General features: G+C 42.3%; 1 protein-coding gene across 1 annotated transcript in view; it reads left to right on the top strand.

Moving 5' to 3' along the window:
• The window catches only part of CDCA7 (cell division cycle associated 7), a gene marked incomplete in the record, with an annotated part of 60,973 nt that extends 38,352 nt beyond the window's left edge, over positions 1-22,621 (top strand). Inside the window, 2 exon segments of the mRNA XM_044075550.1 lie at positions 470-606; positions 22,178-22,621. Coding sequence (XP_043931485.1) covers positions 470-606; positions 22,178-22,214 — 174 coding nt within the window.
• Positions 22,622-26,171: the final 3,550 nt, after the last annotated feature.

Genomic DNA, 26,171 nt, shown 5'->3' with positions numbered 1-26,171 from the left:
TTTTAAAAGCCAGTAAAACATTTCATGCTTGAAATGGTAGTATATGAAGCAGTTTAAGCTCAATGCCCTAAAATAATTTAAGATGGTTAAGACAGATGATTGCAATGTGTTCTTGACATGGATGCCTGGATTCACACACTTAAGGCAAATTTCCTGCTGTCCATGTCTCTAACTCCTAATAAGTTGGTTATGGATTGTTCTCTGTATTGAGAGTACTTCATACAGCTGTACTCCTTTTTTTTGGTGATGTTTCCCCCTAAATACTACTACTGTACTTAAAATAATGAATGTGTTTGAGTTCTCTAGTGGGTGCTTAGATAAGTTAATCCTGAAAGGTTTGTCTTTTGTACAGGTGACTTCTGAATGATGTGAATGGCCATTTTGCCCACAATTTACTAAAGTGTGTAAAATATTTTAGTAATATCATTGTTCTAAAATTTATTTATTTTCCCCACTTTCTGTTGTACAGGATTGGCGCTGTCCACCTTGCCGTGGTATCTGCAACTGCAGCTTCTGTAGACAACGTGATGGTCGATGTGCTACAGGTGTTCTTGTGTACTTAGCCAAATACCATGGCTATGATAATGTTCATGCTTATCTGAAAAGGTATTTCATAACTCTTTATGCATACTTGAAATGCAGGAGAAATTGTGTGGCACTCTGGTCAGAGTTGCATTTTAAGTGAGACTGAGATTCAGTACTTCTAAACATGAAATTATGGTAGTATATCTTGATTTGGTGATGCTTGCAAAACTCCTTGAATCCAGTTTGAAACGTATGAGATGGAATAAAGTCTGTACTTCATGCTTTGAAACATATGAGATGGAATAAAGTCTGTACTTCATGCTTTGAACAGAGGTGTCTTCTAATCTGATCATGAAGATATTTGCTGTTACTGCACCAGCAACCTTGTCTGTCCTGTGGCTCATGTCCTGCATTTGTCCTTCCATGTACTTTAATCTTTAAGTGAGCAGCCTTTGTATTGTCCACATTGGTAGTTTTATGTAAATAGTATGTTTATTTACTTGTGAATGCATGAATCTCATTGAGCAAGGAGGTAAAATGATACTGAAATTTACAGCTGCTTGTCTTTACTTTCAATTCTACACCACCTTGGAAATATTAATTTTTGGTAAATTCCCAAACCCATGGCCATAAGTGCATATGTGGTTGTCCTTCCATGTACTTTAATCTTTAAGTGAGCAGCCTTTGTATTGTCCACATTGGTAGTTTTATGTAAATAGTATGTTTATTTACTTGTGAATGCATGAATCTCATTGAGCAAGGAGGTAAAATGATACTGAAATTTACAGCTGCTTGTCTTTACTTTCAATTCTACACCACCTTGGAAATATTAATTTTTGTTAAATTCCCAAACCCATGGCCATAAGAAGTGCATATGTGGTAGGAGTCCACTTCCTCACTGATTTAATACAGAGACACTGCCATTGACAATTCATCAATTTCCTCTAGTGAGGTGTACTGTGCATTGTACCATTTTTTTCGTTTGTACATTTCTAGCTGTGTCTGACAGTCTGCTCTAACGTCAGGTGAATACGTTCTTGTTGATTCAGTGTAGAGTGGTGCTGCATTGATGCATTAGTAGTACTTTCTGTGTCTCTGAAGTCCAATTAGGATCATTTGTGTGCTGTAATTCCTTGAATTATCTACAGGTGAATGTCCATTCTTCCACTCTACTTCAGAGCTGTCTAGTATTCTCAGTTAGAGCTGGTCCACTCCTCATGCTGATGACATCAGTATGACACTCTCTTACGCTTTTTGTAGTAAGAAGCGTTCTGTTGTAGATCTGTGAGCCCCATCCAAAGATTCGGTGAGAACCATTTCCATGTCTGTATGCTTGTTGAACAGTTTGCTCAAATGATTACAAACTCCATTGTGTTTTTCCTGTGTGAAAACTTGTTTAATACTGTGCAAGATACTTAACGCAAAGATTAAAAAAAATGAAAAAGAAACTAGTGGTTTAAATCTTCATTGCACTCAGTCACTTAACTTCCAAAAATCATAAAACCCAGTTAGTGTTCTAAAGCAACAAGCCTTTACTCATTGCAGGCTAACTATCCTCGGTAACAAAACATCAGAAATAATTTTTAACAATGTTGAACATATCAACTTTTATATACTTAGAAGCTGGTGTGAAAAATATATGCATTTAATTGTAAACAAGCCTGTTCATGGCAAACAATATAAACAAGGCTGCAAAAGTACATTTTAGAACAGCAGTACCCACTCCCACACAGTACTACTGATTTAGATCAAACTAAATCCTAGTTAAGGAAAACGCTATCTAAGGAAAACCCTATCTATTTGCAGCCCACATTCCAAGATCGGGTATTAAGAAAAGCATAACATATGTATAAAAACAATTTTCATGTATAAAAAGAATAAAAGCTTTTGGGTAACTAATGCAGTAAAGCCTTCATCCGGTCTGAGCTAAAATAAATAAAAAAAAAAAAAAAACACACAGAGCTTTCCAATTATAAATGTAATCAAACTAAAACACTATAAATGTAAAAATACACCTGTATAATATCTAGTAAATATCCATCCAATGAAGATACTCCATTGGTGTTAGACCATTTATCGGGCTCATGAGTGCTTCAGACTTTGCTACCTGAAGGGGCAGGGAGAGTAGACAAGTAGACAGGTGGAGAGGCAGGCATACAGTTGTGAAAGACTTTTGTGTAGATTTTTGTTACAGATATTCAAGATGATATGGTGAGAAGAGACAGTGACACAGTATGCTATGATTCGAGATGGTAACATAGAAAGGGAGGGCTCATTTTTATCCGCTGTGCAGCTGTGATGTCATGGTAACTTGTTTCAGGACAGGGTCTCCACTCCAAGGCCACATATGTTCCTTAATGCCAGGTTTTACTAACAGACCAGCTGAGCAAGACTTCTATTTAATATCTGGATACTGGAGAAGTACTAGTACAGATGTGGGGAGTCCCAGAGGTAGTAGACCTGTTTGTGTCTCTGGACAGTTGCTAGCTAAGTGGCAGAACCGTGTCTTTCACTTAGGACAGCGACCTGCTGTATATATCCCTACTCTTTCCTATACTTTCTGGAGTAATCCTATATGTAGGAGAGGAAAATGCAGTGCTCGTGTTCATAGTCCTAGGTTGGGTAGGACGACACCAGTTCTTCCAGGTTGCTCAGAAGAGCAGAGGAGGCCACAACTCTTCAACTTCTGTGCTGCAGTACCATAAAAGGGGTCCCTAGTATACCTAAATCATAGGATCGTAGGAAGTTACTAGGCTAATGGCCCTAGGGCCCTTACAGGCCTAGTCAAGTTCTACCCTTTTTTCCATAATCAGCACCTATTGCCCTTGTCCAAGAGGGACACGGATGGAGCCCCTGGGGTTTTTGGTTGCCTGTCCAATCATCCAGATTACATTTGAAGAAGGCCAGTAAGGTGTTCTGTTTGACATGAAGTGGGAGTCTGTTCCAAAGGTGTGGTAACCTCTGGGAGACTAATCTGTCCATCCATCAGGTTCTATTAATATCACATACCAAGTTAAGGTCTTTGAGTAAGTTGTGTACCATTTGACTTGTAGATATGCAGCATTTCTGATTAAAGCAGGGTCAGAGGTTGCCTTGTATCCAAGGCAGAGATGGCCACTGTCTGTATGAAACCATAGTGACGGCGATTTCAAACTATCCACATAGGACATGTGCTGAAGACCTTGAATTTTCCTTGTGAGGAACTTTTGTGGTCTCTCCAATTGCTGCAGGTGATTGGAAAGGTACCTACTAAACTGGGCATTGTACTCTATTGGCCTGATGAGGGAAGGAGTAGAGGAACGTTATAACTTTTTTTCCGGAGGCAATGCCCTTAATTATGAGCTGAGCAATATAGAATGCTTTTCTTATCACTGTGAAGACATGGTGATGAAAGGCATGGTTGCTGTCAACTTGTGTGCCCAAGTCTTTTGCCACTGGGTGCGTACTTAGGGTGTTGCTATTGATGTGATAGTAGGAACATCGTTCTTACCGAAAGGGATGATGGTACATTTTTTTTGCATTGAGTTTAAGGCCATGACTTTGGCACCAATCATTTGTGTATAAGACCCTCTTGTGGGATGTTGATATTATTTGGAGATTCTATGACTTCTTCCAGTTTGCAGTCATCAGCAAACTGTCAGCCACAGACCTTTAGTTTTTGCTTGTACTTCAGAGAAATAGATTCTAAGTAATAGAGGTCCCAGGGCTAATCCTTGTGCAGCACCACTGGCTACAGATCTGCTGTTGGAGGTGGATTCCCCTATTTTGACAGGATGGGTTCTATCTGTGAGTCAAGATAGTGGGCCATTTAACAAAATAAGGGTTGATACCTAGCCAGGTGAGTTTGTCAATGATGCCTTACTTTGGGGGTAGTGTCAAAAGCCTTGGCTAAGTCTAGGTAGGCTCTATGCAGAGATTTTCCCTCACCCAGGGTCTTGGTAACTGAAGTCCTCTAGGTGCAACAGGCACGATCTCCCCTTGACAGATCCAAACTGAGTAGGGTCAAGTGTTTTGGAGATTACCTATGTCTTTGTTAATAAGGTGCATGGTGATTCTCTCCATGGCGTAACAGATGAGGCTAGTCAGACTGACCAGTTCACCTTGGGAATTACAGACCTATTTCCAAATTCTCCAGATAGCAGTTTCCATTTAGGTGTGTGAATAATCTTGGATGGTACACATTCTGCAGCAAATCAGGAAGCTCAGTACTAGGTATTACTCTAAGTGGAAGTGGTACGGATAACAGCATACTAGCCCTACACCTGTTGGACTGGAATGGATAACAGCATACTAGCCCTACACCTGTTGGACTGGTACGGATAACAGTATACTAGCCCTACACCTGTTGGACTGAAGTAGTTGGTAGAGCTTTGAGGTTGCAGATCTGCAGGCCTCTTTTTGTGAATGTCTAGTACCTTGAGCAGATGTATACAAGACCAAAAGTTGTAAACTAGAAGAAAAACTGCATGCACCAAATAAAAAATGTAATGCACAAAATTTTCAAGCCATAGCCAGCTTGCCTTGCTCCTGGTGCTGTTCCATGATCAGGTGCCTCACAACTATAAGTTGAAGAGCCAAAAAAAATTTTTGCGCCTGTTCCACGGAGTGCCTCTCATTTAAAGCGCAGTCCCAACCCAGAATCTGCAAAGTTGAAGACCAAAAAAATCCTTCCTTCAGTCAGGAGCTCCTCACCCCTCTCCTAGCTAGGAGTCTCTCCAGTTTCTATTGTGTGTATTAGGGTGGGGTGTATTCTATATTTTAAAAACTCATCTTGTTGGAACACATGAATGGCTGAAACAAGTGCTTCAGTCCTGACTGCAAAAACTGTATATTGGTTTTCCTTACCAGCATTCTTAGATGGAATGCCAGTACAGAAATGAATGCCTGTATTATTGCTCTTCCCCCGAGACATCTGCTTATCATTGCTGCCTAATACCTTGGGCCACAGGACTCCCCCTTTGCCCCCACCCTAGCTATGCTTCCGTGCAATATCTGCATTCTCCTATCTGTTTCCTAGTCTGACACTAATGCAAACATCTGAGTGGTCAAACCATGTTTCAAGAAGCAAATAAAGATGGTACTCTTTCCTTTAAGCATGTATTTTTTTTTTTTTGGGTACGCACTCCACCTTTGAGGGGCTAGGAAAATAAATACAAGAAGGAAAATAAATACAAGAAAATTATGCCTTAACTAAAAAAAAAAGGGTGGAAGATTGTTGCCAAAAGAGGGCTCAGAACCCATCATCTTTGTCTTTATTTTCACTCAACCTTCACAAAAGTGTTGTTTTTTATGCCTCTTGAAGGTACTTGTTTCAACCTTTTCAACTTGTCTGCCTTTGGATCCCCCTTATTGTGTCTTGCTGGCTTAAAGGGGAATGGCCAAGTTGCTTCTTTCAAGCACTGCATGCCTTCTTAATAAAAATAGGGCTATTCATTTGGCTTAATCTTCAGTCCTGCCGTGAGCTCAGAAATCTATTGAACTGAAACGAGAGGCATCCACCAGAGAGGATCCTTGTTGGGCAACCAAAAATAGAAATGCACAGAAAGGAAGCTGTGGCATACAGGAGTTAAAAATGACAAAGATCCAAAGCACAGCACAAACCGCAAGACACACAGCTCACTTACACAGTGTGCCCCTCAACCTAAGCCCCCACGGCAAAACAGCTTACCCAATATACTAATCATAGGTGACTCGATGGTGAGGCATACTAATGTCCCACTCACTAGGATGAAAAGGAGAAGGTAACAGCTGTCTGTCAGGCGGCAGAGTCCGACACATACTCGGGTCACTTCACAACAAGTACAAGTTTGACTGTGTCACTGTCCATGTGGGTGTGAATGACCTGAGACACCTCGCTGGACTGCATGAAGAGAGACACGGTGGAGCTCTCTGATTATGAGGCCCAGGCAGGTATGATCCTAGCTCTGAGCAGCACCCTTCCGTTGCCCACAATGATACTGTAGTACAAGCAGAAAATGATAGACTTCAATTGGCATCTGGTGTCATTCTAAGGGGATCCAGTATCTATCTGCTTGGGATGACATGATTGACAGACCTTGATGCTGTGCTAGATATGGCCTGCATCTGTCACCACTGGGTTTCCAGATACTGGCCAAGGCCCTTGCCACTTGCACATTTTTTAGACTATGTTCCAAAGACAATTACCACCGTAACAACTATAAATAAATGCAATCTGAGGGCCATGCTGCTCAACGCTAGAAGTCTAAATCTCAAGATGCATTTGCTCAAAGCACTCCTCAAAATGGAGAACATCGACATTTGTGCTGTAACGGAGACCTGGTTTAAAGCAGCAGAAAGCATCCCTGTGCTACCAGGCTATAACTCATTCCACACCTTTCAGCCCCAGAACATGGATTGAAGCTCAAAAGGCAGTGGTGTCTTCATATTCACATCTGCAATACTTCAGATACAACTAACATTGGGTAAGATGGCGATTTAGGTCGTAGCCTGCTATAGGTCCCCAACCATGTCCCAAGACTCACTCCACATTACTAAGCACCCTGGAAACTATTGGGGTCCAACCCAACACTCTCGTACTAGGTGATTCGACTACCCCTCCCATCAACTGGGAAAACTACTCGTGCACCAATACACTGGCCCAAAGTTTCTTGGAATTAATCAATTCCAATGCCTTGGACCAGCTCATTCTTACCCCACTAGAGGAAGCAACATCCTTGACCTGGTTATTACTAACATGGGCATAAGTCAATTCCCTGGTTAGATCTAACCACATGCTAGTCACCATGGAAATGCATATCTCACCCACACCCCCTGCAAAGGTAACCACCATGAAAAATTTCTCCAAAGCTGACTTTGGGCTCCTAAAAACAGATGTGGCTAACTACGCCACCCATGTCAATGGAAAATAGATGCATGACTGCCGAATCATACACCAGTGCACTGTACAAACATGTATGTAAATGCATGGAACTAGCCATACCCAACAGAACCAATCTAGTGGTCCCTTGCCATTAATAAACTCTACAATAGAAGGACGAAACTGTTGCAGAAAAAAGGTGAAGTCCCAAGACTGGAAAAACTCCATTATTAGCCTCAATAAAAAGTTGAGATCCCTCATCAACATCTCTAAAGCCAGCTATGAAGACAGAATTGTGGAAAACCCTAAAACAACCACAAAGCCTTCTATAGCTCTATCCAGAATCTCCATGGCAATACCCAGGTTTGCTCTGTGTAACTGCATATTGGTACCTCCTATACTGAGCCAACAGATATTGCAAACATACTGGCTAACAGATTCAGTGCCAACTTTACCCCCCCCCCCCCCAAGGACCAGTCACAATACTGGAGGAATGCCAGACACCCAGCATTACTGCAGAACAGTCAAAACTGCATTATCCAAGGCTCAAGAATCCAGCTTCTGTGGGACCTGACAATATTCCTGGATGTGTTCTACATGAACTACAAAGTGAACTGGCACCACCTCTGTGTGCCCTGTTCAATCACAGCCTCACCTCAGGCTTTGTCCCTACCGAATGGTACACTGCTAGTCATCCTTCTCCGTAAAGGGGAAGCGACTACAGACCCTGCAAATTATCACCCCATTAGCCTGAAGAGTCTGATATGTAAGGCTATGGAGTGCATCATCATGGACCTAATTAACAATGATCTAGGGAATCTCCAAACTCTAGATACCACTCTATTTGGTTTTGTGAAAGGTATATCCTGCCTGTTAACCTAGTGGACTTCTTTGAGTCAGTCACCGGAGCTGTGGATGAGTGTAAGGCAGTTCATATAGCCTACCTTGATCTGGCCAAGGCCTTTGATACCATTCCCCCAATCAGGAATTATTGATAAACTCCCCAAACTAGGCATCAACCCCTATATCACTAGGTGGGTTGCAAATTGGCTCACAGACCCCACAGTGTGGAAGTAGTGGACTCCACTGCCGACCAGTCACTAATGGAGTTCCACAGGGATTGGTCCTGGGTCCTCTCCTGTTTGGCATCTACTTCTCAGAATTCCAGACCAGCACAGAGGGACTCTAGCTGACCAAGTTCACAGATGATTGCAAGCTGGGAGCCATTATTTAACGCCCCAAGTGATGCAGGCATCCTACAGAAAGGGCCTCCTTGAGACCAATGAGTGGTGTCTAAACCATGGCCTTAAGCTTAATGTCAAAAAAGGCATAGTCATCCCCTATGGAAAAAACTATTGTTCCCACTAATTACCACATCGATGGGAGCCCACTGAACACAAGGCATTATAAGAGATCTGGGGACACAGGTTCACAGCAACCTCTCCTTTGACCACCACATTGCCACTGTGTTCAGAAAGTTCTATGTGGCACATCTCATTACCAAAGGTTTTGCATGCAGGAAGAAAGAGAGGTCCCCATCTCTCTTTACTCTTGCCTCATTAGGCCAATCATAAAGTATAATCCCCCATTTGGCATGTACCTCACTAGACACATGCAACAGCTGGAAAGACCACAAAAGTACTTCACGAAGTGGATCCTAGGCCTTAAAGACATGTCCTACATGGACAGACTCACCAGCTGTTCTGTCTCGTATTGTCTACTAAGCGGTGATCTCTGCTTGACTTACAAAGACATGTCTGACCCAGCTCTGTTAGAAATGCTACAAATAAAGAAATCCCAATCTCTCTGCACCACATGCTCCAGAGACCTCAACCTCATTATCACAATCAACAGAACATGCTGAACGACAGGTTCATAACCCAGAGACTGCCCATGCTCTGGAATAGACTTCCCATAAATGTCAAGCAGAGCACTTCCCTGGCCCTCTTCAAGAGAAATCTTGAGTGGATGAGAAATGGAAAATTCACCCCGGGGATCACTCCAGTGGCTACTTGATAGAGGCACTGAGAACCAATGTCTGGTGGGATAGTGTCAGGGCACTTCTATGAGCTAGGCTTGTAAAGGCTCCAGAGCCATTAGCCTAGTACAGACCTATGAACACTCAAGTCTGTGTCCAATACGTCCATGTGTTTACTCTCTCATACCACCGAGGGAGCCGCTAGGGCTAGTCGGTCCGGCATCGCCTTAAGGCATCACGCCTGGCTCCGTCTGAGACCTCTCGGAACCCTTCAAGGCGTCCTTCGCTAACTCACCCTTAGATGGTTCCACCCTGTTCAGGAAGACCATCCACGATACGCTTGTCCAGAGTGAGGAAGATGCTGTCAGCCATCGGGATCCGCTTCTCTAACCCTCACAGGTCCTTCTCCAGGAACCAGCGAGGGCAAAAGAAGCTGTGGTTCTGGAAAACTCAGCAGTCCCGGAATGCTCAGGACTCCTTCTCCCCCAGAGGCAGAGGGGAACAAGGTGAACGCCTGCCAAGAGGCAGAGGGGGGCCGAAGAACTTTGGGTCACATGAACCTTTTTCAGAGCGACCTGCACAACAACCCTGAGGAGTTACCCGGCTGCTCCTCTCTGGAGGCAGTCTGGTATTTTTCGATGCACCTAGCCCAATGGCAGTCCATCGCAACAGATCGCTGGGTGCTTCGAATAATATCTAGAGACTCTTCTATTCCCTTCCTAAACAAGCCCCCTTACAAGGCGCCTCCCGGACATACCACCCACTCAGAGGGAGGCCACGGCCTTGGAAATACAAAAACTACTAGAAAAAAAGACATCCATCAGGTACCCCCCCAGACCAGTCCGATCTATTCCAGGTTATTTTTGGGGCCAAAAAAGACTGCGGACCTAAGGCCGATTCTCGACCTATCAACAATGAACCTGTTTGTTGCCAAGGAAACATTCTGGGTGGTCATGCTTCAATCCATCCTGCCCTTCCTGCAGGAGGAAGACTGGTTGTGCTAGATAGACCTCTAGGATGCGTACTACCATATTCGGATGGACAGGCGATCCAGGAGGTTCCTCAGCTTTCGGCTAGGATGGACAGGCGATCCAGGAGGTTCCTCAGCTTTTGGCTAGGGGCCAGTCCTTATAAATTCAGGGTCCTACCCTTCGTTCTCACCACAGCCCCATGGTGTTCACCAAGGTCATGGCAGTTGTAGCGGCCCACCTGAGACTTCAGGGCATTCAGGTCTTTCCGTACCTGGACGACTGGCTTCTCACCACTCCCACCAGGCATCTACTGTTACTAGCCAGAGATTTCTTTATCCGGATATCACCTCGGCTAGGGATTACCATAAACCTAAGGAAGTCTTCGCTTCAACCTGTTCAAGTGTTGGACTTCATAGGGGCAAGAATAGATTCTCGCCAGGACATTCTTAACCCCAGACAGACTACACAGCCTGACACTTCATGTGTTAGCGCTTCTGCAGTCCTCTGCACCCCCTGTAGAATTAGTCCTGAGAGCCTTGGGGTCCATGGCAGTAGCTATCAACCTGATCCCCTGTGCTTGTCTGAATATGAGAATTTTACAGTGGACATTGCAAGTTCAGTGGTCTATTCTTCATCAACATCTAGAGTTTCCGATCTCTCTGAGCAGAGTGGGCAGAAATTCTCACGTGGTGGCTCCAATTTTGGAATTTGCAGGAAGGACATCCCTTTCTTGTGCCCCATGCCATGGTGACCACTGACACCTCCCTCCTAGGGTGGGGGGGCATTGTTCGGGCAGGACTGTTCAAGGCACGTGGACTGAAAACGAGACCGTTCTGCATATAAATGTCCTAGACATGAGGGCGGTCCTTTTAAGCGTTGCAGGCCCTTCATGCTCAACTACCTCTGGGAACTATTGCGATCCAGTCAGACAATGTCAGTGGTCTGGTATATCAACAAACAGGGAGGAACCAAGTCTTATCCCCTTTGTCGAGAAGCCATGAGAGTCTGGGAATGGGCGATCTCTCCACTAACCACTTTCTGATAGCAACGCACATTCTGGGTCTGTCCAACATCTTGGCGGACAAATTGAGCAGAATTATCCTTTCTCCCCCTGAACCCTTGTGTAGCGGAACAGATCTTCCTCAAGTGGGGCAGCCTTGCTGCGATCTCTTCGCATTGCCTTCCAATGCGAAGTGCAGTGAGTTTTTTGCTCTAATCCCGTCGGGGGTGGGGGGGAAGCCCGCTCAGCCACCCAGTCTTCTTTATGCATATCCCCCGCTCATGATAAAGTTCTTAAGAAAGCTCACCGGTTGTGGAGCAGATTGATCCCATTCCAGGTCTAATTAGACATCCCTCGGGAATGCTTTCTCTGAATCTGGACAGACTGAAGCTCACAGCTTGGCTGCGCCAGTTCCACTAGTTGCTAGGACTCCCGGTATCTCTTCTCCTGTAATCCTCTACCAGGAAGATTTATTCTAGCAAATGGAGACACTTCTCCATTTGGGCTTCACAGAGAAATCTAGATCCTTTTACTGCTCCGATCCCAGTGGTATTAGACTTTGTCTGATATCTTCCAGCAAGGAGCCAGCTCCTCCACAGTAAAGGTCCAGCTGGTGGCTATTTCTCATTTCCATGTAGGTGACAATCTTGCTGCTGCCAGAATTTGTAAGACCTTTTTGAAAGGCACTTTTTTTTTTCTGCGACCCCCCCCCCCCCCTATTAAGAATTTGTCCCCACCGTGGGATCTGACTGTGGTTCTTCAGGCCTTAGTTGCGCCTCCTTTTGAGCCCTCTGCATCAGTTGACTTAAAATTTTTGTCATGGAAGACTGCTTTTCTGGTAGCTATAACTTCAGCAAGGAGAGTGTCTGAGCTGCAAGCTCTTTGTATGAACCCCCCCCCCCATACCTTGTGCTTCACAAGGACAGGGTTTCTTTCAAGACTAATCCATCTTTTCTTCCTAAAGTTGCTTCTGAGACAAATCTATTAATTTCCTGTCTTTTTCCATAATTTTCAGAACAAAGGGGAATACAAACTTCAATTGCTGGATGTTCACAGGCAGTTACATTTTTATTTGCACAGGATGGTGGCCTTTCGCAAATCTGATCAACTTTTTGTTTCTTTTGCTAAGCCCTTTTTAGGGAAACCAGTTTCAAAGGTGACTTTGGCTAGGTGGATTTCCCTTTGTATCCTACAAGCATACAGAGAGCTTGGTTTACCAGAACCAGTAGGAGTTCATGCCCATTCTACACGTTTTATGGCGACGTCTGCAGCATTCTGGATTAGAGTATCCCTGGATGACATTTGCTCAGCGGCTACACCGGCTACCTGGGCGTCTTCTCACACCTTTATTAATCATTATAAACTGGATTTGGTGTCTAGAGGAAGGGCTTCTTTTGGCTCTGCAGTGCTCCGGAATGTCCTTAAGGGCCTCCCAAGATTTTGGGTAGCTGGGGACTCTGTCCCACAGGTTGCTGATCAAATGAAGTTGACTACTTCAGATAAAGAAGTTATGTACTCACCATAACATTCCGTCTGAGTAGGTAAACTTTGTCCAACAGTCCCTTCCACCTTCCCCACTTACCTTGGTGTTTTTTTTCTGAACTCTGTCCAGAGTTCGAGTTAGAGGTTTGTCCTTGGTTTAGGGGTCTCAGGTTAGTTTGTTGTCATGTATGGAGTGGCAAACTCGATCTGAGGATTTGAAAGAGGTTGTAGTGCAGTATGGTTTGGAGGAGGAGCTTGGAGCTCAGATCTTTTTGCTTGGTATGCTGTCTGCTCGGATACCTAACCCACAGGCTGCTGACAAATGAAGTTTACCTACTCTGCTGACAAATGAAGTTTACCTACTCAGATGGAACGTTATGGTGAGTACATAACTTTTTTTTTTTCTCCCAACATTTTAGTGTTTTGAGTCGCCCGATTGCCTGGTTTTCTTTGCAAGTGTAGAAACCAGAGTGGAGAAAGAGCTTTATAATCCCAACGTGTATGCTTTAGTAGCTTGGATGTTATTGGCTGAGCAGTACACAAGTTCAGACAACTAGTTCCCTTGTTTTGCTTTAGGGAAGGAAGGGTGGATTCTTGTTAAATGGCCAAGGGTTTGTGGTTGTTATCCTTAATACTGAACATTTTCTAGTGCACTCCAAGAAGTAAGCAAAGACCAACTGAATTTTCAGTAGCTGCATCAATTTAATGTCCACAGGGGAGTCCTGGACCATAATTCACTGGTAGTCTGTAGTTGTACTCCTTTCTTGTAACAAACATTGTATGCACGGTTAGCAAAGTATTTTAGATTCTTTTCAAACCTAAGCTTCCTATTTGAAACATACCTCAAGTGTGTGTGAAGTTATTAATTTATGGCAACACAGCTTTTTGACACGCACACTGGCTCCCATTACCTGTTGGTTTGAAATTTGTCAGCCAGTGTTGGGGGTGGAGGTAATCTTTAATGCGAATGTCCATTTGAAATTTGCTTCCAAAGCTCTAATATTTCAAAGAAGAAATCCACAGTTCTGGAAACTATTAACAGAGAAGAGAAAGTCCATTGTCAGAAAGTAACTAGTAAAGTACAGCCATGGTGTACTAACCTCCAACAGTAAACATGCATACCGTTTGGAAGAGTATTTTAGTTGCACGCAGTCGTGCAAAAGTAACCTTTGCTTGGTCTCCTGCCTTGCCACCATTTTGGCACTTCTTCCAAGAAGTGAAGTACACTTGCACATCTTTTCTAATACCTGGCCAACAGTCTTTGCATAAGCCTTTTTTATATGTTGAAGAACTCTTTGGGTAGTTTATGTAGGGAATCTGCATTTCTATGCATCTGTACAGGGCACTGCCAAACACAGTTGTTCACAGCACTGAGCAAAATTTATTTCCAAATAGTCATAAAGAACAAAAAGTATACTTATTTACAGTGTGATAATTTGAGATGATTATCTTTAATTTCATCTTAGAATCACCACTAAATGAAATGACGCTCCTTTATACTTTTTCTAATGCTTTCAATTTGACCCAATTTTTACAGTTTATTTGCAGTTAAACTTGTCCTTATGATAAAAATAAACCAAGTGCAACACTGTCAACAACTGACTGGTGCCAGAAATTGTTCTTATGGTCATGTCTGTATGTCATAAAACTGTGGTTAAATCTATGAAGCTTGTAAAAGAAGGGGAAGCTTTCTTCCAATTTTTTTGTTAAAATCCTTATTGCAATCACTAATAATCCCAAAGCCAAGGATATTCTGATGTTTGAATACATCCAGGGCTTGGACTGTAATCATTCTGCTTCTCAGTGGTCATCTTGGGATTAGTGCTTCTGTTTTGCTCCTGGTGAGAAAGGGAGCATAGGAACATTATTTCTTAAACTGCTGGTCACGGGAAAGCGTAATAAATGCGGTGCCAGTTTGGAATTTGCTTATTTTGCTCCTGGTGAGAGAAGTAGCAGAATGCATAGATTTCAGTCTTTCTGGTTGGGAAGTGAGTGCCTATGCTTGACCTTTTGATTGGCCTTGTTGCTGTTCAATGTATCCACCAGGAAAAGACTACAACAAGCCCTACAGACCCTTATATTATCTGGGAAAAAAATTGGATCACCAAATGGGCTGTGGCCTGCTTCTCATCTTGGGATTAGTGCTACTGTTTTGTTACTGGTGAGAGAAGAAGTAAAGGAGCATTGCATCCCAACAGAGTGAAGCTGTGGTGAGACCAGCAGTAGCCATTCAGGTGACTTCTCTCTCATTCATGACAAGCCAGTTCTTTTCAAGTACTGCTTGATTTGCATCTAACTTCAGAATATCTGCTTAAATAATTTATCCATAAATCATCAGACTGTACTCGTTAGTTTCCCTTCAAGTGTTTGGCAGTGCCCTGTATAGCCACAGATGCCTTGAGCTGACATATTTTTCCTGTAAAAGCACCGTTTAATTTTCGCCAGTACCTTGCTGTACACAGGCCATCTAGTTTGCAGTGACGAGCACTGTCCCCAGCGTTGCAAACGGGATACTCCTGACATTAGGCTGTTGGAGTGAGAATATAAAGTAATCGATAAAAAAAAGGCTCTGTTGCCATGGATATGAACTTTCCCACTATCTCTACCAACTTGGTGGATATGGGCATCCTGAGGCAATGTAGAGAAATTGCTTCATATTTACTGACTACCATTTAATTCTCAAACTGATACGGTGCGAGAGATTTATTTACACAATGTCACCTGGAGGCAAAGCTGTCACATGAAAGCACTCCTAATGTCAGTAAGGTTGTCTGTAGTGCACACCCACATCTTGTGAATCCTCTGCTTCTACGCCTATAAGGTGAGCCACCACAGAATCCAACATTCTAGTCATTTGTGACCCCCATTGTGAGACGTACTGATGTCCCTCTTACCAGGCCGAGTAAGGAGAAACTCATTCAGTTGCTTGCCAGGAGCCAGGATCCAGCACATTATGCATGCATTCAGGTCCTGACAAACCTCCATAGATTTATATAAAGAAAATCGTGGAGCTTCCAGAATGCGTGTCCCAGGCTGGTTTGAGCCTAGCATTGAGCAGCTTTCTTGCCTTCTCCCAGGATGATGCCACAATATGAAAAAAAGATGACTGACTTTTTAATAATTGACTTAGTTTCTGGTGTCATTCTAAGGGTGTGCAGTATTTGTTGGCATGGAAGGAGATGGTCAGCAGACCGTGCTGCACCTCTCCCCTTTAGGCTTTTGAATATTGGCTAAAACATTGTCTTCCCCCATAGTGCCTTTTTTTAGGCAATGCCAAACTGAAGCTCTCTTCACCCTAGAGAATGCTGACATCTGTGCAATCACTGAGACATGGTTTAAAGCCGTGGAGAGCACACAGGTTTATAATGCCTTCCACAAACAGGACAATGCACTTGAGCTTCTTCATGTTCAAATCACCATGGGCAAAATCCAGTACCACTTTTTGCAAGTTGTAGATCTCCCTCTATGATCCAGGAAACCCATACAGTGTCTTTAAACTTGCCATCTGACCCAGAACCATATTCGTGGGTGACTTTAATTATCCCACTATTAAATGGGAATCCTGTGACACCAAATACACAGGTGCAGAGATTAGATTTTGAAAAACAAAAGCTCTTTGGACCAGATTGTTAGTACACCAACAAGGGGTGCAACCGTGCTGGATCTGGTCCTCCCTAATATGAGAGGGTGATGCACACCCCATACTGTAATGTCTTCTCTGGTAAGGTAAGGCTACAAAATGGTCTCCTAAAGTTAAAAAAAAAAAAAAAGACCTCAAGCCCCAGGTAACACTGGAATATTCAGAATCTACTCTAACTTCCTAAAATTAAGGAATAAACCTGGCAAAATTTCAAGCCCCCATAAACCCTGAACACTGCTGCTTACCCAGAACTGTTAACAGAAATCCTATACAAGCATGTTAATAGCTGTGTAGAGGCTGCTGTTCCCAACAGGAAGTAGTACAGAACTAACTCAAAACAAGCCATCCTGGTGGAATCGAAGCATCAATAAACTGTGTAACAGAAGGAACAAAATCATGGCAGAACTTGAGGTGCAGCACCTAGCAGGATAAAAACACCCCCCTCAAATTAAACAACTCTATGGATAAAGTCTACTAAAGCCAAATTAGAGGTTAATTTAGCCTCCCAGGCCAAAGACTGTCACAAAGCATTCTTTAGCTATGTCCACAAGCTCAAAGGCAATATGTAATCGTATGCAGAACACATTGTTAAATGGAGCCACCCATACTGAGCCAGAAAAATGTAGCAAACCTACTGGTTGACCAATTCAGCTCCAACTTCCTTCTCTCCCCATCAACTTTTCCCGAGGAAATGTCATCGACTATAACTCTAACTCCCCCTTCTATCACTAGACCACAGGTCCTTAATGCTAAGGCCAATACTGCATAAATGGGCCTAGACAGTATCCCAGGATATCTTCTAAATAGCATAAACATGATCTATCAGGCCCTGTGGAATTTCTATTTAACCATGGCCTCCAAGCAGGCTTCATGCCTCATGAATGGAGAAAACAACGTCCTTCCTCTGCACAAAGGTGGGCCATCTACAGGCCCTGGAAACTAAGTTTCACTAGTTTTGCATGCAAAGCCATGGAAAAAATTATCATAGAAATGATCAGTAATGACAAGGAAACCTGCAGACACTGGACCCAACCCACTTTGGTTTCATCAAGTGCAGGTCATGCCTACTCAAGCTGGTGGACTTCTTTGAGAGGGTTACTGAAGTAATGGATGAGAGAAATGGTTCACACTGCCTACCTTGACCTGGCCAAGGCATTTGATACAATATCCCACTCCGACATCATTGACCACCTTTAAGAGATTGGGTACAAACCCTTATGTCACCTGGTGGATAGCTAGCTGTCACCTGGTGGATAGCTAGCTGGCTCACAGAGAAGATCCAGGAAGTTAGAAGTGGAGTCCAGCTCTACAAAGAGGCCACTCGCAAGTAAAGTCCCCCTCAGGGATGCTCCTGGGACCTCTTCTTTTTGGCATTTATTTGTTTGAAGTAAAGGCCAACATCAGTGGCCTCTGGCTGACTACATTTGCAGATGATTGCAAATTAGGAGCGGTCATTGAGTTGCCCACAGACACGCACATTCTCCAGGAAGGGCTGACGCAGACAACTGGTGCCAGAGCCATGTACTAAAAACTCTATTCCTGAATGATACTATTCCGCATTTCTTGGCAGTCATCCACACCTGGTAACTTATCATATTGACAACAAACCCCCTAAAAGGTTGACCCAGTAGTCCAGGACTTTGAGACACATGCAGACAGTAATCCTAGCCTTTGACCATGTGTCTGTAGCAGTGACTTATTCTGTGTTGTGCAACTTTTTTATGGCATCTAGGTCTACGTCCTTGCTCCACTGTATTTGGCAGTCATCAGACCTAGCATCGAGTACAATGCCCCCTTTGGTATGTACCTAACCAGGCATTTCCAGCAGTCAGAATATCCACAGAGATTCCTCACTAAAAGAATAGAGGGCATAAATATAGTGTCCTATGCAGACTGCCTCAAGGCCCTTTCCCTGGATTCGGTCTCCTACAGGCTGTTGAGGGGAGATGTCAGACCCCACTATGGACCTCCTGCAGCACTAAATTTACCTGTTCTAACCTTGCCTGTGACACAAGTAGGACCTGCTGGAAAGATGGGTATGCATCTCCGAGACTACCCCCTTCTGTGGAACAGGTTCGCCATGTATGTAAAGTTCCTCCCTAACCCAATTCAAGTGAAACTTGGACAGTTGGATGGGGAGCAGGAAACTCATTCCTAGTTTGGCACCTATGCCTCTAATGGACACTGACAGCCTGTACAGGCTATCTCCCAGGCCCCTGCTTGTGTTTAGTCTCCAAACCCCCTGCTTAGACTTATCAAGGGTACCACAACTTGTCAGATTTGGGATGTATGGCTAGGCTTAATCTTTGTGCTCAGTCGTTGGCCTAGTAAATGCCTGTGAACTATGCAGTTATCATGCATTCACTTTTTTAAAGCTGTATGAACCATCTTCCCACCGTTTTAGCTTGGCAGAGAAAAAAAACATAAGCTAGCCCCCTAGCCAATAGCAAAAGCATACTTTTTTGAGGTCGCAAACAGTGATTCCAGCTCAGAAGATACCTGGCTACCTCCTACTTGTCAAAGGAACAAAGACCTAAAGTAAAACACTGTATCGGGCTTCCAAAATGCAGAAACTAACCATTACAACTATAAAACAAAATAGAAGTGTAGAAATGTATAGTAAACAGCTGAGGGAATAATTCAGGGGACTAGAAGTTGGTGCAGAGATCAAGGAGACTGTTATTTTCTTTTATTGTTGAAGCAAGAGACTTGAATCTGTTGCCTCCTATTGCAAGGTTATTCCTTCTAGATTAGAGAGTCTTTGTTTAGCCTCCAGGACTGCCATTCTGGACTCCAGTGAGACATTAGGGTGCTGCTCCTGGGTAGTTACAGGATTGTCTGTGGGAACGAGTCACTCTGAAGATGGATCCTGCCCAGTAATGGGGATTGACTCCCCTCCCCTTGCCAAATCAGCTGGTCTACTCCCCTCCACTTGCTAGATCAGCTTGTCTGAGGGAGGTGGTGGTTTTTGGTGGTCTTGTCCATCCTTGTGAGAGTTCTTTTTCATGTTCATGGCTATATGCTTACTTAAGAATGTAGTCGTGACCCTTTTCTACCACCAAGGCCAAAAGGAGCATGTGGCTTACATTCGTCCTTCAGTGGTTAGGGCACACTTGCTCTGGGGAGGCCATGTCTGTCCCCCTACCACACCACTTTGGAAGTGCCAGCTTGATATCTTTTTTTTTTCTGTTAAAGTACTTGGTTGCTCCAACATCTTTTGGTGATTGGGTGCACTTTTCTGTGGTTGCTTACCACTTTGGGAGGCACAGAAGTCTTCCTTTTGGTTCCTGGTGCATAAAAGGATAGACCTCAGCTTCACTTGTGCAGAATGTTTGGTAAAGACTGCTTATGTCCTTAGACCCTTCCCTTTTGAATGTCCTGGTTTCCTTGTTGAACAGGTGCATCGTATAAACAAGTTGCTTAGGCCTTGCAGAATGAGAGTGAAGTTATCCCAGAGTATGCTCATTTTCTAATGACTCTGCTTGGGATGCCCTGATTTTTGGGCTCCTTCCAACAACCCCTCTCCCACCGCACTCACATATTCCTGTGATACATTCCATCTTGTGGTGGGTGGAAAGGGTTCTTCACAACTATTCATCTCCTGATACCCTTGGAGTGATGAATCTATTGCAACAGTCATGTGAATGGTTCGGAGCTGTAGACTGATCTCTTCCTAATAAAGCGACTGCTTTCAGCACTTCTGTCTCACATTGATGGACTTGTTCTCTTTTACTGTTGGGGGAGTTTTTTTTTTGTATGATTTCCCATGCAGCTTTCTTTGCCATTTGCCTTTAAGTTTATCCACCTGGTTAGGTGGTTTCCAGAACTCAACCTGTTTTTGTTGATCTTGGTAAAAATTCTATGGCACCTTCTGCTGTAGTTTCTCCTTATTCAAGCCAAGGATCAAGGAAGATGTATTTTTAGATATAACTGACTTCTGTTTGACAGTATCTGTTTAATCTGTAAAGAGTATTCTTGATCGATCCCTGATAATGTCTTGACCCTCTGCAGGTCAACTAGTAACGATGCAGAAGTCATTGACAGTAGAGGTGCCAAATGTGTATTTTTGATTTGCAGGGAAATGCTCATTAGTATTTGTGCTTAAGTAGGTGTCACTTGGATGTCAAATTTTGTTTTCTGAGATGTCTTTCCTGCAGCTCAGGAACTACACAAAAAAGATGCCATGTTCTGATTGGTGAAGGGGGTAAACCCAACAATAATATTCTTCAATGAGCAGCCTTTTTGTGTTTGTATTACAAAAACATATCTGTTCTTTATTTTGTCTTGTGGTTTATTTCTGTCCCCAGTCTTCCATTAGAACTTAATTTACTTATAGCAGCAGGTCCTGCTGTAAATAAACTTCTAAGTTTGTAATGTCCTAGCTCTGTGTGCACTCTTGCAGGCCTAATTCTGTTTTAGGCAGGGGTTCAAGAAATTTTGTTTGGCACAAGGTTCCTGTACAAACCAGAAGGGACCCATGAGTATGCTCTGACTGCAGGGACTTAAAAGAAAAGCTTGGAGAATGCTTGATTGTGCATAAGTATTCTGCCTAGTGTTTGGGGACCCTCTTGACAGTAGTGGACCTGGTGAGTAGTCCTGTATCAAAAATGTCTGAATTCAGCTTGGAACTGGATTTTCGGCCTGGATCCATAGAGCAAAGACAGCCTTGTACTGTGACCCAGTCAGTTGGGGTTTGAGTGCTAACCCTGTCACTGAAGGAACCAGGCCAGTGGAAAAGGATGTGAAGGGACATGGCCCACTCTGGATTCCTTGAAGGATAGATGAAACTGAGTACAGAGGGAAGTGTGAGTTCTGTAGAGATTATCAGGGAAGTCGCTTCCCATGCTTGAAGGGAGGGGGTGGGGCTGCTTGGTGGCAGTGTCCCTTTTGGTGAAATGAGATGATCAGTTAGTGGCAGCCCCCTTGCACATGTCTGTCCATCCTCTACAAGCTGGGTGTGTACGGGTACTGTAGGGCTTGAAGGAATCCCTAAAGGCTACCTAAATCCCCATCCCTCCTAGAAATTGGGAAATAAGTAGTCTGATTAGCCAGGAGGGGGCCAATGGTTTAACATGCAGTGGGGTCAGAGTAAAAAAAAAAAAAAAGTTCCAGATTGTTCCACTACTGGGGGAATTTGAGTGTTCAGATGTGACTATGGAGGATTCTTAAACATTTAGAATCCTGTCCACTGCAGCAGAAATCTGGGGAGATGGTACAAATAGCTTTGAAATCTTTTTGAATGAGCATGATATTGCATTATTTTATGCTTGGAGCCCCTGCTTGAGGACTGTTTTTTGAATATCTGTTTGTAGATAAACTATGGGTACTCTTTTTAAGCAGCCTACATTTAATGGTGAATGGTTCTTGTAACCATAACTCACTGTCCATAACTCGCTGTACAAGTGTATTGTCTCATTTTGGAAAATGAGCCACACGCACTTAACCTGAATTACTTTCCTGGTCTTCACACACACACACTCCCTCCTCCCATTACTGTTCATCAAACAAGCATTAAACTTTCTTGTTTTTTTTCTTGCTCTCTTTCATTGAGTACTGTGAATAAGGCCTCCATGACGGTGCCGTTTGTGAAAATGGTTGGATGTTTACTTCAGGTTAATTTGCCAAGTTTTACTGCAGAAAAAATATTTACTTGGATGTTTTTTACTTTCTGAATTTTATAATCGATAGTATGTTTTTGGCTGCATAAACTTTACTTTGACTAATTATTTACTTTTTTTTGCAGCCTTCAACGTGAGCTTGAAATGGAAGAGGAGGGCTAGTGCTGAGATGTGATGAAGCTTCTGGATTGATATGTTTTATACTTTCATAAATATTGTACAACATTTTAAGGGGCTTTCATCTTGTGGTCTGGGGTTTTCCAGTCTTGACTATTGAAAAGTGGCTGTGAATTTTAACTAGTTGGGATTGGTTCTCAAACTGACCAGTTTTAGTTTTTTGTTCTTTAGAGGACAAATTGTGTTAGAACACAGTTTCAGATATTTTGTGCAGTAATGATGCATGAGTATATGGTTGTGTGTACACACCCTTTTCTGAAATGTTCTAGTAATGCTTTTGTAGTGAATTGCTTTATAGTGTTTACATGGTGCGATTCTAGTTTGTCCTACTTTTAATTTTGTATACTCTGGTCAGCCTTGCCTGAATACCTTCATAAATGTTGATGAAATTGCCTGCTATGAGTCGTTTTAGGATCTCACCCCTAATTCAGGACTAGTTGATTGTATGATAGAAAAAAAGTAACTTTGCATACAACATTTTCATCCCATACAGGTGTGGGATTCTCTAGCTCCATTTTTCTTTCCTTCTAGAACATTAAGACACTGCTTGTTTTGTTATAATCTTACTGGTATTTACAGTTCCAAAGTCTTGTAGAATATTTGTCATGGATATGGTAGGCTTTACAGCATTTGGAGAACCCAGCCCATTTGCTTTTTATAACATGGTATCCCTAAAGAATAGTCAGTTCATTACATTTTTATTAGTAGAGATTACGTACACCAGATGAAAATTGTACTGTTGAAGTTCATTGTACAGGCCCTTTAAAAAGTGAACACTACACCTTGAGTGTTTCTTTTTTTTTCTTGTATATCTGCACTTTAAAACATGAGAGCTTTATGGCAGGTATCACTTTTTCCACACAAGGTGTAATGCCACAATAGGTTTCAAGTGGCATTGTGATTGTTATAAACTGAAATTGTAGTAGTACTGGGTGATCATTCAGCCCTTCAAGGATTTTAGGGGCCATGCCCTATAAACTTCTCCTACTAATTGTGGTGGCTTTATTTTCCCTCTCCCTTTGTCAGCTGTCTTAAAGACCACTTTATTCAGCCCTTTTTCCTTATATTAAAATTTTCAGGGAGTTGTGCTAAAGTGTACCGTTCCCTTTCAAGCATATATGACTAAAGTCTAGACCAAAATAAGTGTTTTTGTTAAATTTGACTACAGAAGTTGAGCTAAATCTTTTTGTGTTACTTGGGTAATATGTACCATCTGAGAGGAATAGCTGGTTTAAATAAAATATTTCCCATAAAACATTAACACTAATTAATGTAGTCAGATTTATTATGATGCATGTGGCCAGTCTGACTTAATTTCAAGTTTAGCTCTGCTGGTAGAGAATTTAATTTTGGGGTATTTCTTCCATGTCACTTTCATCCCTCGTTAAATTACAGATGTTTCTCCATTCTGGCTCAACGCCCTGCTTGCCCTTAAGTATGTAGCACGATCGTGTATCTATTTTAAGAAAAATTGTTTGCCATCCTGTATGGAATGGCATTGGCTATATTCAGATGTTAACAGTTCAAGCCCGTGAACACTTCCCTGTCATAAGAGAGGTTTGCTATCTTAGTACCTACCTTTCCGTGGTGATAAGTCTGTATAATTTTTCCCCACATAACTAACTTTGAAGTTGTAATTCAGTCAGTCTATTGTATACTGTAATTTTTTTATATGCGGATGTCGAAAGCACACCATAGTGATTGTTAAAAAGTTACCAGGATGACCATCACAGCATGACTTGGTATGCTTTTCATTTTACTGTAGTAAAACATGCAGGGTTTACCTGACTAAAACTTACTAGTATGGAAGGTGGTTGCCAGAATTAGATTGTTCCATCTGAATACTTAATATTTCTCATTCTTGGGCCAGTACATAAAAAGGTCAAGGATATTGTTGGTAACTGGATAAAAAAGCTTGATCAGATGCTAGATTTAGTAATGTGTACTTTCAGAACTTAGTTTTAAAACGGTTATTTTCTAATTCCCTGGTATTACTTGGACATGGTCATTAGCTTTTTAATCTGCTTACCAAAAAAATATTTAATGTTACTGTAAATGTGATTAAGTTTGTACGTCATGGGACCGTTTTCTTGTACACTAAAATCAGTGTTTGATTTAATCTGGGTCAGTTTGTGCGTGTACGTACATTGTATGAGGACAGAAATGGAAATTATCTTTTTTTATTGTTGAACAGTAATCTAGGGGGAGGGCAGCCCTTGGGTTGGACTTGCTCTGTATTGGGCGAGTCTTTGCTAGAAACTTGAAATGTTTTGGAAGTTATGCCAGCATGTTTTCATTGTGAGCCCTTGCTGCTGTTTTATAAGCATATGAACCTTGCATGGCCTTGAGTTGTGATTTGTGAAAATTTTTCTGCTGGGTGGTCAGACATCATAAGATAATCTTCAAACTATTATCCGGTGTAATCTGAGCAGTGGTCATGCCCAATTTGTATGCCCCATTTTGTCAGGAGTTGGAAACCTTTTTCATGTTTACTTGTGAGAGCGGTTAAATTCTAGAATTCAGATTTACCCCCTGGGTATTCGCATAACAATTCCAATATACTTCAAACCTAATACTTTGTTACTCTATAGAACTAACATCCAAGTTTAACTGTTCATAGAAACATTTGCTTGGCTCCCTGCCACAGGTGCAAAGACTAAGAGTTTCTTGTTACTATGAAAAAAGTCTTTAAAAACATATTCTAAAACACCCATGCTTACTGGAAAACTCTGTCCATGTACCTCAGGATATGGAATATGTATACTTTGAAATACTACAGCTTCAGACTTTGCAAGCTATTCCTCCACTTCACTGTTGACCACAACATTCTCTCCCCCTCTCTTGCTATTCTTGCTATTTTAAAACTGAATGAGTGTCTACTTGTTGTCTTTTAATGTTTAGACTGCTTTGATTAACCTTTTAATTGACAAATTAAATTGGTATATGCCATCCAATTATATTCCCAATTAGTTTTATTGGTATTTTCCAGATATATACATTTAAATGTGTTTGAAAAGCTTTTAAGCAAGTTCATGAAAAGCTGTTGGTAAATACTGTATTTTGAAGTGCAAAGCAGCAGTCTGGAGTCTCCTTGCTCTCTGCAAATCCAAGCACAAGGCATTGGGGGAGATGTGAGGTTTTTACCTTCAGGGCTTTCCGCTGTTCTGTAACCACAGTTGTCAGAAACATAATCTTAAGACGTGACTATCCTGAACATAAACCAAAAAGACCTGCTAGTAGCAAAGGTATCTGCCAGATCTTTCCTTGTTTGTATTAAAATGTTTATATATAAATCTTTTACTGAAATCTGAGTGTTTGATCAAAAACATTGTAACAGACTAAAGTTAGATGGTAGTGTGATATGCATTTTTGACTGAAAGTCGGTGTTTTTTGTACTTTGTATTCAAATCTTCGAAATTGCTTTTATATCAGAGTTTTTATTTTGTAATAAAAAAAGTTAAAGATTTTATAATTACAGTGAATAAACAAAAAATTTGCTTTAAATCTGTTACTTTATTGTGTGCCAACTGCTGCTGTTTGATTTGGTGTCACATTTGTACACCAGTGTACCAATGTTTTGCTTCTGTAGCTTCCAGTATGCAGGTGATCTCTGTAAGCCTTCCATGAGTGAAGTGATATCCTGACCAGCTATCCCTTAGCAGACTCCTGTGTGACACCTTTTTTTGTCCAGCACAGGACCCACAGCTTTTTTGCTCCTGTAGTTTGACAAGGATTCTGACTCATTAAATGAGTCTGATAAGAATGTTTATTTTTTCTCGTCTGACTGGAGTCTAGGTCCATAATTTAATTTAAACCTGTCTAGCTTTTAGTCCTTCCTAGGTTCATAGATTAGTACAAGGCTAACTGCCCTTGTGGGCTATTTTAAGCGTAGCCAATTACCCCATGTGAGTATCCAACCTTGCACCTTGTGTCTGTAAGGTA

The sequence above is a fragment of the Protopterus annectens genome, chromosome 6.part1 (genome assembly GCF_019279795.1).
Source record: "Protopterus annectens isolate FY-2018-M chromosome 6.part1, PAN1.0, whole genome shotgun sequence".
Lineage (NCBI taxonomy): Eukaryota > Metazoa > Chordata > Ceratodontiformes > Protopteridae > Protopterus > Protopterus annectens.
The sequence above is the reverse complement of the archived record's forward strand: the minus strand, read 5'-3'. Positions and strand labels throughout refer to the sequence as shown.